This window comes from Brassica napus, unplaced genomic scaffold (assembly GCF_020379485.1).
Source record: "Brassica napus cultivar Da-Ae unplaced genomic scaffold, Da-Ae ScsIHWf_1205;HRSCAF=1725, whole genome shotgun sequence".
In the NCBI taxonomy this organism is placed as follows: domain Eukaryota; kingdom Viridiplantae; phylum Streptophyta; class Magnoliopsida; order Brassicales; family Brassicaceae; genus Brassica; species Brassica napus.
Window position 1 is genome coordinate 1 of NW_026014628.1, and position 12669 is coordinate 12669.

Below are 12669 nucleotides of genomic sequence, written 5' to 3' on the forward strand. Positions count from 1 at the left end.
TATGTACAATGGCACAGAGAAAGAATGAGTCTTTTGTCTCTTTTTTTTTTGATTCCTCTCTTGACACTTTATGAGGATTTTCAAGCTTTTTTTTGTTGTTGTATATCCTTTTAACTCTTTCACATTATTTTTCAACTCACACAATATCTCTATGTTAAGATCTCTATATTGGTTACTGAAACAAACAAAAAATTCCCGAAGTCAAAGCCACAACAACAACTATGTTAGTGACGTCGGGATTTCTTCAAGTCTATTATATCTTGTTTAGAAGAATTATAGTTATAGGAACTGGAGAGAGATAGATCTATATCATATAAGTAGTTTTATTGGTATATCCCTATTATATATGTATTTAAATAAACCTAACAACCGATTACGTATTTTTGTAGTTTAATAGTGAAAATTATTATTAAAATATTTAAAAAAGATCTTACCAAATCCTACCAAATTCCCCTTTTAAATCTCTATCAAAATTCTGGAATTCAACAAAACTCTCAAAATTCCACTACATTTTAAAATCCTCAAAACCTTCTCAAACCCCAACTCCAATAAACCCCCCGTAATATGTTTCATTGCTAGGACAATAATTCATTCATCAATAAAAACAATATCTTATGAAACTAATGATTTTATTATAGTAGTACTATGAAATAGTAGCTTCTAACAAAAAACTCAAGAAACTAACATAATCTGAAAAAGAAAGTTAAGGTAATCTAATAAAAGTTTGATTTCGCTTCAAAAGTTTGACCGAACCCCCAAGACTCCGACGCAACATCATAGAACGTCAAGCTCCTACCATCACTGTCTTCACTGTAAACGAGAGTCTTTGTCCGACTAAACCCACACCAGTGTTCCAATTCTGCCCCCAGTTCCTCTGCATAGAGATCCAGTTACTCTTATGCCCTTAATAGCCAGGCTGTTAACATCTCCAGCTCCTCCAACGTTATACACCAAAACCATAATGAAATTAGGGTTTCCCTTGACCTCAAACCTCACACCACCTCTCTTCTGACACTTCACTCTCCTGAACTTCACAGGAACGATCCCACTTTTGTACTCGGCGATGGAAGTGAACATCTTCATGGATAGATCGAAGTGCTTGTTAGGAGGGTTGCACCAGTGGATATCAACCGGTGGGTGTGTAGTTGGGTGGGCAGAAGTTGGTTGCTGTGATTCTGATTGTACCGGCGTTTTGTTTACACCATTGTGAATTTACACACGTTAGCTCGAAACAAGCACCGCATGTTTGGCCGTTGTTGAAGAGCGCCGTGCTTAGCGCCGCCGTTTCTAACCCATAACCTTCTGGAATAGATCTCCATAACCACATGCTCCTTCTGTCACGCCAAAACATTAAAAATATTAGATACGATGATACTTTTCACTAAAAAGCCAATGATTTACTAGATTAATTCATAGTCTACATATTACTAACTAGACAATTATATTGAAATTAAAAAGATAGTATATAAATCAATAACAATATAAAGATACTAACGCATGGTTTCTTTGCCGCTAATGTCGCCGTAAAACGTAGCGTGAGCGTCTTCCCACGCAGCGTCAGCCACAGAGACAAGAATCGCCAGTAACATAACCAAAGACATTGATCGATTCATGTTTAAGTGTTTGTATGTTTTCTTCGACTTATTTTACAATTATACTCGGAATGAAGAATGATTATTTATAGAAGAATATGAAACGTTAATGTGATCGTTTTAGGGAATAAAATATGGTAATTAGCATAGATTTTGGCAAGATTGCAGAATGTTGAGTCCGGACATTAACTTTTTTTTAATTTTGTCAACAAGTCCGGGCATTAACTATTAATATCAAATTGAGGAAGACGTTTGATACCATATTTGTGCATTCAATACTGAATATTGTTAATTATTTCCTTGCTGAGTATGAGATACTGGGTACGTTTCTTATCAAATATGGAATAGATATATTAATTTTCTTGTTACCTTTTTAAAAAATGGTAAATGGTAAACCTGTAAGGGAATTATTAGTGGGATAAAAAGAAATGGAATAGGATAAATGTAATATGAAGAAAAATATAATATAACTATTACATTCATTACTTATCAAAATTTTAGTGCAATAGTTTCCTTTGAATTTTGTTTACTTTTTTTGAAATTTATGGAATGGTTATTTTATTTCATTCAAGGCAAATGTTAATTTTTTGGTGTGGAATTGAAGGAATAAGGCAATCCACGTTATTTACATTCCCCATTATTGTGTCACCTTCAAAGAATATCGTGAGGCTAAAAACTTACCTCCAACGAATATTGTGTTACAGGCTGACAGCCTAATGTGAGTGGTGATTCTTAGGCCCTGTTCGTTTGCTCACCCAGGTGATCCATTTGGGTGAAGATGCAAATTGATGTTCGTTTAGTGCATTATAATGCTACATCCAGATGGATCACCCAGCTGAATTTTAAAAACTCATCTCAAATTCTCACTCAAATGAAGGTGAGTCTTGATGGTGCATCTGGATGCAGATGCATCTAGTTCAGTCCAAAATGATAAATGACAAAAATGACCTTTTAAAATCAAAATATTATTTTCAAACCGTAAATTCATTTTTTTTGCATATACTTTTTTCCACTATAACCAAAAAATATTTTCTCGCAAAAACGGAAAAACACATTTTCCCGCCAAAACCGCAAGATGCATTTTTACGCAAAAAACATAAAACACACATTTTTCATTAAAACACATTTTTCGGCTAAACCAGTAAAACCGGAAAACAACGCATTTTCTCGCAAAAACAAAAAAAAAAACGCATTTTTCGCCAAAACTGAAAAACACAATTTTTTTGCCAAAACAAAAAAAAACAGAATTTTTCTGCCAAAACTGAAAAACGGAATTTTTCCACCAAAACCAGAAAACAGGATTTTCCCACCAAAACCGGAAAACCGCATTTTCCCGCCAAACTTGAAAAACACAATTTTCCCGCCAAAACCGAAAAACACAAATTTCCCGCCAAAACCGGAAAACACAAATTTCCCGCCAAAACCAAAAAAAAACAATTTTCCCGCAAAACCGGAAAACAAAATTTCCCCGCCAAAACTGGAAAACAGAATTTTCCCGCCAAAACCGGAAAATACATTCTCCCGCCAAAACCGGAAAAATGTATTTCCCGCCAAAACCGGAAAAATTGTTTTCTCGCCAAAACCGGAAAAATGTATTTTCCCGCCAAAACCGGAAAAATGTATTTTCCCGCCAAAACCGGAAAAATGTATTTTCCCGCCAAACCCAGAAAAAAAACTTATTTTCCCGCCAAAACCGAAAAAATGTATTTTTCCGCCAAAACCGAAAAAGAGTAATTTACCGCCAAAACCGGAAAAATGTATTTTCTCGCCAAAACCGGAAAATGTATTTTCCCGCCAAAACCGGAAAAATGTATTTTCCCCCAAAACCGGAAAAATGTATTTTTCCGCCAAAACTGGAAAAAAACTTATTTTCCCGCCAAAACCGAAAAAATGTATTTTTCCGCCAAAACCGGAAAAGCGCAGTTTCCCGCCAAAACCGGAAAAATGTATTTTCTCGCCAAAACCGGAAAATGTATTTTCCCGCCAAAACCGGAAAAATGTATTTTCCCGCCAAAACCGGAAAAATGTATTTTTCCGCCAAAACTGGAAAAATAACTTTTTCCGCCAAAATCGTGAAAAAAAAACGTTTCCCGTCAAAAACACTTTTCGCGCCAAAACTTCAAAACACATTTTTCCGTCCAAACCGCAAAACGTATTTTTCCGCCAAACCCATAAAACATATTTTTCCGCCAAAACCATAAAAATGCATTTTTTCGCGAAAAACACATATTTCTTCAAAAAACCGCAAAAAATATTTTTGGCCAAAACCGTAAAAATGCTAATTTTCCGCCGAAACGTAAGAAATTATATTTTAGTCATTTTATTAACAAGTCCACCTGGATGCAGATGAAAGTTAAAAAATGAAAAGCAAACGAACATAGTTGCATTCAGATGATTCATCTGGATGCATGAACGAAATGAAGAAACGAACAACATCCAGATGGAGCATCTGGATGAGACATCTAGATGGACCATCTGGATGCATCTTCGAGATGTACAAACGAACAGGGCCTTAATATGGATCCAGTTTCTGTTTAGGCTGTGCTTTTAAGAACGAGATAATTACCAAATTTGCATTCTTTAAACTTGTTTTGATCTTATCCGAGAAAATTAACACCTCTGGTGTGCACCATTTAATGTATGGTAAACTGGTTTGCTTCTGGTTTCTTTACTTACCGGTTCGGTTTTGTCTAACATTTTCTCAGGAAAAGTTGATTGAACGTAGAGATACTAATGTGAATGAACATTGTGTTGAGCTCGAGACAAGATTTCAGTGAAGTATTTTCTCACTAAGGTTTAGAAACAGTCTAGTAGGTGATGTTGTTGCCTAAGCATTGCCTTCTCCTCTGAGAAGTGAAATGCAGAGAAGACAACAGAGTAACTCCAGCTATAATCACAAGCATGCGGCAAGAGTTATGGGTGTTATCAAGCTCTAGGTGTGGCCAAGCAAACACTTCACAGACCATTGGTGCGATATCTGAGAGAGTAAAAGGAGATTTGAAGATGGTAATTTACCGTCTGGGTCTGGCTGACCGGAAGCATCAAGTCTCTGAAGAGTTGACTGAACTCAAAAGATACTAAAGTGAAGGAACATTGTGTTGCATATCATTACATATGATTTCCTTATTTACTTGGATACACTTGGAAACATGGGAAATAGAAAAAAACATTCAAAAGAGGTCTTAAGGTAGACTGGAGTCAAGGCTCAAGGAAGTTCAACTTGCTTAATATTCCATATGTCTTTGGCATACTCATGGATCGTCCTATCACTGCTAAACTTGGATGAACCTGCTGTGTTCAAGATTGACATTCTCGTCCATCTCTGTAAATCATTTATAGCAATTTCAAGGTTAGATGTTGAGGAAGTTTCATATATAGGCTTTTGATGATTGAAGAAAAAGTGTACTTACTTTCTGGTCACGGTATGCCTTGTCAACTTTTTCTTGGCATTCAACGTAGCTAGGAAAGTCTTTGCCAACAAGGAAGTAATCAGCTCTTCCAAAGCCTTCGTTTCCTTCCAAAGAGCCAATCAGTTCATCGTATTTGTTTGAGCCAAAGACACCGCTTCTAACGAATTGCTTGACTTCTTCAAAACTAGGATCTGGAACAAACTGGAACGCAGAGACAAAACAGTTCACAATAAATCACTGTTTAACACTGAGAAGAAGACGGTAAGAACAGAAAGATTATGTTCAATTCACATACCTTTCCCTCTGCTCTCTCTTTCCTGAGGTCCACAATCTCATCAGCTTTAGCACCAAAGAGGAAGAAGTTTTCTTCCCCAACTTCTTCTCTGATCTCCACATTGGCGCCATCCAAAGTTCCAATCAAAATGCAACCGTTCATAGAAAACTTCATGTTGCTTGTCCCGCTCGCTTCCATTCCAGCGGTACTGCAGAGATAACTCTTTAGTCTTCAGTAAATAGCAAGAGTACCATTGATTACATATTCATTCCCAAAGTTCTCATGGTAAAGTGGTTAACATATACACTAAGTCAAGTTCCTATTTTACCAGTTATCTTAATGACAAAAAAAAATAAAAGATGACTTGGCCAAATAAGTTGATACCTGATGTGTTGAGAAAGCTCGCTTGCTGGGATGAGCAATTCAGCAACACTGACATTGTAATCAGGAACAAAGATAACCTACAAGTAGTTAACACTTTTGATTATCAGTTATAGTATAGGTACCAATTTGAACAAGACTTGAGGGAGGATTATGCCGGTTGTCTTCTCAGAAGATGATTAATACAAGCATGTGAAGTATACATAATAATAGGCTCCGTACCTTAAGCAGGTCACCAATTTCAGGATCATGGTTAATTGTAGACCCAACATCTGTGATGAACTTCACAATTCTCTTAGCTTGCACATATGTGGCGAATGCTTTTCCCCCAAATATGCAAACTCTTGGAACAAATGCCTTCTTCCTCTCACTTGCACTCATTTCCTTCATCTTTTTGTAGCGATAAACTATTCCCAGATGTTAAGCAGTTGTCGCTTGTACTCGTGGATACGCTTGATCTGCACATAGTTTTCAATACAAAAAACAAAACAATAAGTTTACTATTTGACGAGATGATAAGAAAGCTAATGTAAACAAGATCCTCTGGAAATTGACCTGAATGTCGAACATTGCATCCGGGTTGACAGTATATCCAGTTCTTTCCTTGATTAGTGATACAACCTTCAACTTGTTCTTCTTCTTTGCTGCCCTCCACTCAGATTGAAGATCTTCATCATCTGCAAACTGGAGAAAGACCGAACAAAGTTAGCTGGTGTGATACTAAAAAGATAACAGCAAAGGATAGACCATACCTTTCTTAGTTCCGCAAGCTTTTCAGTGTTTAAGACCCAGTCTTCTGTGCCTATCCAGTTAGTTATAATATCACTTAAGTACGGGTTACAAAAACGAATCCATCGCCTTGGTGTTACTCCGTTGGTTTTATTCTGGAATTTATCTGGCCACAACTGCAACAAATATAGAATATTCAGTAACAAGAATATGATTATAGAGAATTATGCTTCACTAGTTTAGAATGTTTTACCTTAACGAAATCATTAAAAACATCGGTTTTCACTATTTCACTGTGTATCTCTGCAACCCCATTTACAGCATGACCACCAACAACAGCGAGGTTGGCCATACGGACCATCTTTGGTGGTTCTGGGATAACTTCCGCTATGACGCCAGCAGTTTCTTCCTCTTCTACTTCCTTTTTCACCACAGTTTGAGCATCTTCTTTAGAATCTTTGGTCTGGTCTACGGTCTTTTCTGCAATAGCTGGTTTGCTCTCTGGCTTTACAATCACATCTGCAAAGGCAGAAGGCAACTCGACGTTTTCTAATATCCTCATTGCCTTCAGTTTCTCCTTGAGCAGGTCAGGATTTTCAGTGCCATACTCAGAAACAATGGTGCTAACAAGCTGCAATACAGGAAGTGCAAATTAGACCAGAGATGTGGAAAAAATAGAAGAGACATATGGTTCTGTACAGGGATGGACCTCCTCATCAATCTTTTCAATGATCTCCACATGACGAGGGAGCAATTTCTCCATTAGTTCTAAACTCCACTTCTCCAATGCCTCAGGCAGAACTGTATGGTTTGTGTATGCCACAGTCCTAGAAATATTATTAAACTATTTAGAAACATGCTGCAGGTTCCAAAACTGTAGACTAGGCCTGCGGGTTTGGATAGTTCGGTTCAACATAAATTTTATCGAGTTAACCCAAAATAAAGTTTGGTTTGGTATTCAGTTTGTTCTGTTTTTGAAAATCCTACCGAGATTTTTTATTTCGGTTATATTTTGGTTTAAATTTGTTAAAATTTTGGATAAGTTTGGTTAATTTCAGTTACAGTCCATTAGTTCAGTTATTTTGGTTCCGGTTTTTATATGGTTTGGTTATTTATTTTTTTTTTTTTTTAAGAAAACAAAAGTAACCAATTACCGAACCGAACCCAAAACCAAAACCAAACTTTTTAAAGAAACTTACTGAATCGAACCCAACTCCTAACCGAAAACTTTAGTTCTATTCGTTTCGGTTTAAAATCCCAGCCCTAGATTATCATTATTTTAAGACAAGGAAAACAAATAAGAATAAGAGATACAGTCATTTTCAAGAAGTACCTCTGTGTGATTCTCCAAGCGTCCTCCCAGCTAAGTCCTTTCAAATCCATTAGAATCCTCATAAGCTCAGGAATGCACAGCGTTGGGTGAGTGTCATTCATCTGCACCGCAACCTTCTCTGGAAACTCTTCCCAGTTAACACTCCCTCCAGACCTCGTCTCAAAACGTGCTACGATATCTTGAAGCGAGGCTGAGCACAGAGTGTACTGTTGCTTCAGCCTAAGAGCCTTTCCTTCATCTGACTCATCTCCAGGATAAAGCACATAGCAAATCTAATAAGACAAACAACTATTTTTTTTTCAGTAATGTACACTTGTTCTATTGTAAAACAAAGAGAAAGTGAATAGAGACCTTTTCAGCGTTGAATAGAGCTTCTGCTGCCTCAGTGTGCTTGCCAGAGTTATACGAAGACAAATCAAAATCTCCTGAAGGGGCCTTTGTTGACCAGAGACGTAGATTGATAGTAGTCTTGGTTTTATAGCCAGGGATAGGAACATCATAAGCAACAGCCACAACGTCTTCACCACCAATCCACCGTTTCTTACCATCTGATCCAAAAACCACTTTCCCATAGAACTTTACTGGATATGAGACATCGTTTCTGACTATCTCCCAAGGATTGCTTAGCTGAAAAAGAAACCATTTAAGTCACTGATGGAGTAAAAAAAACTAGAATAGCAAGAAGAAGGAAACCTCAAGCCAGTCTTCTGCAGCTTCCTCCTGTCCATCTTTTGTGATAATCTGTTTGAACAAGCCGTACTTGTACCTAAGCCCATAACCCCAAGCTGGATAATTCAAAGTTGCTAGGGAGTCCAAAAAACACGAGGCGAGTCTCCCCAGTCCACCGTTCCCAAGTGCAGGATCTGGCTCCTAAGAAACTTAACCAACTCAGCACACATTAGTAAAGATAAAAGTCTCTGTGAATCAATCCACTAACCTGACCAGCTACACTTTCTAATTCAAAGCCAAGACTCTTCAAAGCATCACCGTAAGCACCAGTAAGACCAAGGTTACCAACTGCATTCGACAAGGCTCTACCCTACAATAAGGCCACCAAGATGATCAGATAATAATAAACCAAAGTACAAAAAAGAAAAAGGAGGAGACTTTAAAGCCCTGTTCGTTTGGTTGCCGCAGGTTTCGGCGTCAACGGCAGCGTCAGCGGGCGGCAGCGTCAATGAGAACAGTTATTGTTCGTTTCGCAGACGCTGACACAACCGCATACTATGTCGCGACCGCAGGTTTTATCGGCGTCAGTCGCAGGACGCGGCGTTCGGACACGGCGTTACGCAGCTTCTTGCGTCAACGAAACGAACAAGAGTTGACGTAGAATGTTGACGCTGACGCTGCCGCCGGTACCTGCGGCAACCAAACGAACAGCCCTTTAAAGCAAAGCAAACCTGCAGAAACTCCATAGACAGATAGTAAGCCTGTTTAGGATTCACTCTGTTGTAATACTCATAAGTAGCGTTCCAGTTCACGATCAGAGCGTCTCTGACGCTCTGTGCAGTGGCGAAGAAAGCCTTAGGCAGCTCGAACTTCTCGGGAGAGAAGAGAGGCGTGAACTCAGAGTGGTGCTTGATGCTCGAGGCTACTGTTTTCATTCAAAAAAGATATTATTATTTTTTTTATATAATCATCATTTAATGCTTACAAGTATCTGAATGAGACTGGACCTTGTTCGGAATCGGTGACTAGAGTCTTGGGATTGGTGGAGATAGATTTCACCGATAAAAGTCGCCAGGTTCTGATCCTCGCCGGGAACGTCTTCGTTCTCCAGCGACGAGTGACGAGGCTCGACAGGGAGTTGCATTTCACCGGAATCTTCTCAGCTCCGGCGGAGATTCGCATCGTATCCATCTCTCTCTGAAGCTTTTCAGTTTCACGAGGCAACTCAGTGATCAGTTATAAGTGATCTGAAGATTGACTACGCCACGTGGTTTGTATCTACACGTGTCATTGTGTTATTGGATTTGGGGAGAAGTGAAAGGTCACGTTATTTTACAGTGGGACTGGAGCTGATCAGAGATATTTCTTGGAGAATGCGACAAGACACATATATAGTCCACTTGCAATGTGCTTCGTCCGCTTGTAAAGCGTCTTGATCGTTAATTTAAGGACTACTTTTGTCTATACTCATTAGTTTAGTGCACTTTAGTGAAAATAGTTCTTGTATTAAACAATTGAGCGAGTACGATATTCTAGCGGTAATTCTGAACCTAACAAATTACCAAAAAATTGGAGAGTATTCAAAGATTTAAATTTGTAAAATAATTTAATATATTTATAATATATTTTGCTAATTTTAAATACGATGACACATGTTTTTTGACATAATTATATAATTTTTTATATATAATTTAAAACCGTTTCTTTTTGATTCGTCCAACATTTAGATTATGGTGTGTTTGGTACGGAAAAAATTTCATAAATACAGTAATTATGTGTTTGTTTTGGATTTAATAACTAATTGTAATTATTTAGTAATGAATAATTACACAAAATCTGTTAATAATAAGTAAAAAATAATCAACCGTATTTCAAACTTTACACGGACGAAAGAAGAAAAAAACTTAGGCGGTCAACGCAGGAATTAGACGGTCTTACACGGATCAACGCCTAACTACACCGATTTGGGCATATTCGCCACGATCAACTTTTTCGAACAACGTTTAGGCGACCACGTTTTTGAACAGGGTTTAATACTATTAAGCTAGCAAACAAATGTCACACAAGAGACTATAATCATTAATCACATTGTCGGCAAGATCCAATAACGGTACTACTGATACTATATGGTTCGATTGATACAACTTATATTTTAGAAGCATAATATATTACACACACTCAAGAACAATGCAAGAAACAGAACTTCTTATTGAGTTGATCTCCACAGGCAACTAAGGAAACCAACACTCAAAAGAATATCTATGAAGAAAATGCTCAACTCAAAAGTTTCGTGGAGAATTAAAAAAAAGACACAGAATCAGCAAACCAAGAATTTAAAAAACTCTCACAGATCTTCCCAGAGGATGTTGCAACCTAATCTTGAACCATCTGCTTATGTTACAGTTTCTACAACAAAGAAAGTTAACCTTATTTGGGTTCAGGGAAGAGACTAAAAGCCATGCATAACCAAAGAAGAAGAGGACTTGGATCTTTCATGATTCACTGGTTAAGGTTCCATTTTTAGTGGCAATGGAGGAGAGACCATTAAGTTTCCTTTTTGAACCTGGATCTGCCTCTTCTTGTGTTCATTACTTCCCGTTGCGTCCCTTTCACTGCCTTCTGAAGAAGAGACTTCTTTTTCAGATTGAGTTTCTTCTTCTTCTTCTTCTTCTTCTTCTTCTTCTTCTTCTTCTTCTTCTTCTTCTTCTTCTTCTTCAAAGCCCTCTTTTTCCTTAGGCACATACTTGATTTCCTCAACTTCATTCCCTTTCTTGTCTCCATTACCATCATTTGATCCGCTTGTTGAGTCATCTCCCTCCTCGCTAATGCTGCTCGCCTCTGGCGTATCTCCATAAACCTTGTACACATTCCCATCCTCATCAAACCTCACAGTTTTCACCACACGGCTCTTTCCTCCACCTTCTTTCACCAAAACCATCTTCCTAGTTTTCAAACCATGGTGCTTCCTTTCATTATCCCTGGTTACCACAAGGGTTTCTTCCTCGCTACTATCAACTGACTCATCCTGATACACAGTCCTGTTCTTGTCAAGTACCATGGTCTTCCTAACAGTAGGCTTCACTACATTGGCCCCAGTTCTAAACTTAGAGCTACCACTCTTTCTCTTATCGATAGAGACTTCTTCACTGTCATCAGTAGTGGAGTCCAACTCTTCACCCTCATCACAAGTAACAAAGACTTTTCCCATTCGGTTTCTCAACTTCTCCACTCTTCTCTCTTCAACTACACCAAAACCCTGAGGCCTTTTGCTGTGGCTACCCACAAAGCTCACATCAGCAGCATACCTTCTAACAACACAATCATCAACGTACTGCAAAAACCTCACAAGATCTCTGCTCAAAGATCTCTTACTACTCCGTATCATTGGATCAACCCTACCCTAACAGAGAACCAAACGAACACTAAAATCAAACATCTCCAAAAACCAAAAAGGACAAAACTTTATTCACATTATACCTGAATCGAATCCAATTGAAGAAGCAAGTCCGTAGCTTTCCGAGAAACAACCTTGTAAGGGAAAATGGGTTTGCCCGAAACCGAAGACTTGAGAGACAAGAAGCTAGATTTTATCACTGCAAGCTCCTTGAGATGCCTGAAGGAGATGGATCTTCGGACAAGGTAAGAGCGGAAATGGGTTTGGATGACTCTCGCCGCGGAGTCTCTTACTGTGGAGTGTCGGTCGCGGCGTTGGTCGTGGAAAGGTGCGAACTTGTTGAGAGATGACTCGAGAGCATCGATTTTGCGTAGGAGACAGGAGAGGATGACTTGGTCGTGTTGTTGTCGTGGAACGTTGTTTTGGTTGCAGGAGCAGGTTTGGTTAGGAAAGTGTGTTTCTTGTTGATGGGTTTGGAGGTAGGAAGCGAGGAGATGGAGAAGAGTATCAGGTGGTGGTGGCGAAGGGTGGTTGGAGTGGGTGCAGCAGTGTGGAGACGTGGGGACTAGAGGGATTTGATTGTGGTGGTTATGGCTTTGTGAGCAGGCGTGGTGGTGGCGTGAGGCCATGGAGTTGACGGCGGAGTTCGCTAGATTGAAAGGTGTTAACTTTATGGGTTTGACTATAAATCGATCCCGTGAACTGAGAAAGAAGACAGAGAAGATAGCTTGAAAACGTCGTGCAGTCGTTGTCATGTGTTACAACCCGGCACGCATTTTATCTTTATTGACCGGTTGAACCAAACCGGATGGGTTTTACACGAGATTACAAATTTACAAGTTGCTAAACATAGGTTTGTACAGCAACGTTCCATGAGTCCTAATCTA

The 12669-nt window shown here is 38.7% G+C and overlaps 3 protein-coding genes across 3 annotated transcripts; all 3 read right to left on the reverse strand.

The window, feature by feature from the left end:
* Positions 1-713: 713 nt before the first annotated feature.
* LOC106370139 (expansin-A23) lies at positions 714-1774 on the reverse strand. Its single transcript, XM_013810202.3, is given in 6 exon segments — positions 714-802; positions 805-906; positions 909-1137; positions 1139-1305; positions 1308-1334; positions 1496-1774. Coding segments are annotated over 6 exon segments (732 nt in total). The 5' UTR covers positions 1614-1774.
* Positions 1775-4638: 2864 nt separating this feature from the next.
* Positions 4639-9664, reverse strand: LOC106371101 (alpha-glucan phosphorylase 1). The gene is given in 16 exon segments (XM_013811134.3): positions 4639-4914; positions 5003-5203; positions 5298-5484; positions 5661-5737; positions 5880-6076; positions 6079-6115; positions 6213-6341; positions 6410-6562; positions 6640-7017; positions 7096-7213; positions 7720-7991; positions 8071-8346; positions 8413-8589; positions 8657-8758; positions 9120-9313; positions 9396-9664. Coding segments are annotated over 16 exon segments (2799 nt in total). The 5' UTR covers positions 9580-9664; the 3' UTR covers positions 4639-4797.
* A 780-nt stretch (positions 9665-10444) lies between these two features.
* On the reverse strand, positions 10445-12481 carry LOC125596406 (BAG family molecular chaperone regulator 8, chloroplastic-like). The gene is made up of 2 exons (XM_048771554.1): positions 11866-12481; positions 10445-11788 (listed from the first exon to the last, which is right to left on the reverse strand). Exons 1-2 carry the CDS (start codon positions 12409-12411, stop codon positions 10895-10897), a joined length of 1440 nt encoding a protein of 479 aa, XP_048627511.1. The 5' UTR covers positions 12412-12481; the 3' UTR covers positions 10445-10894.
* Positions 12482-12669: the final 188 nt, after the last annotated feature.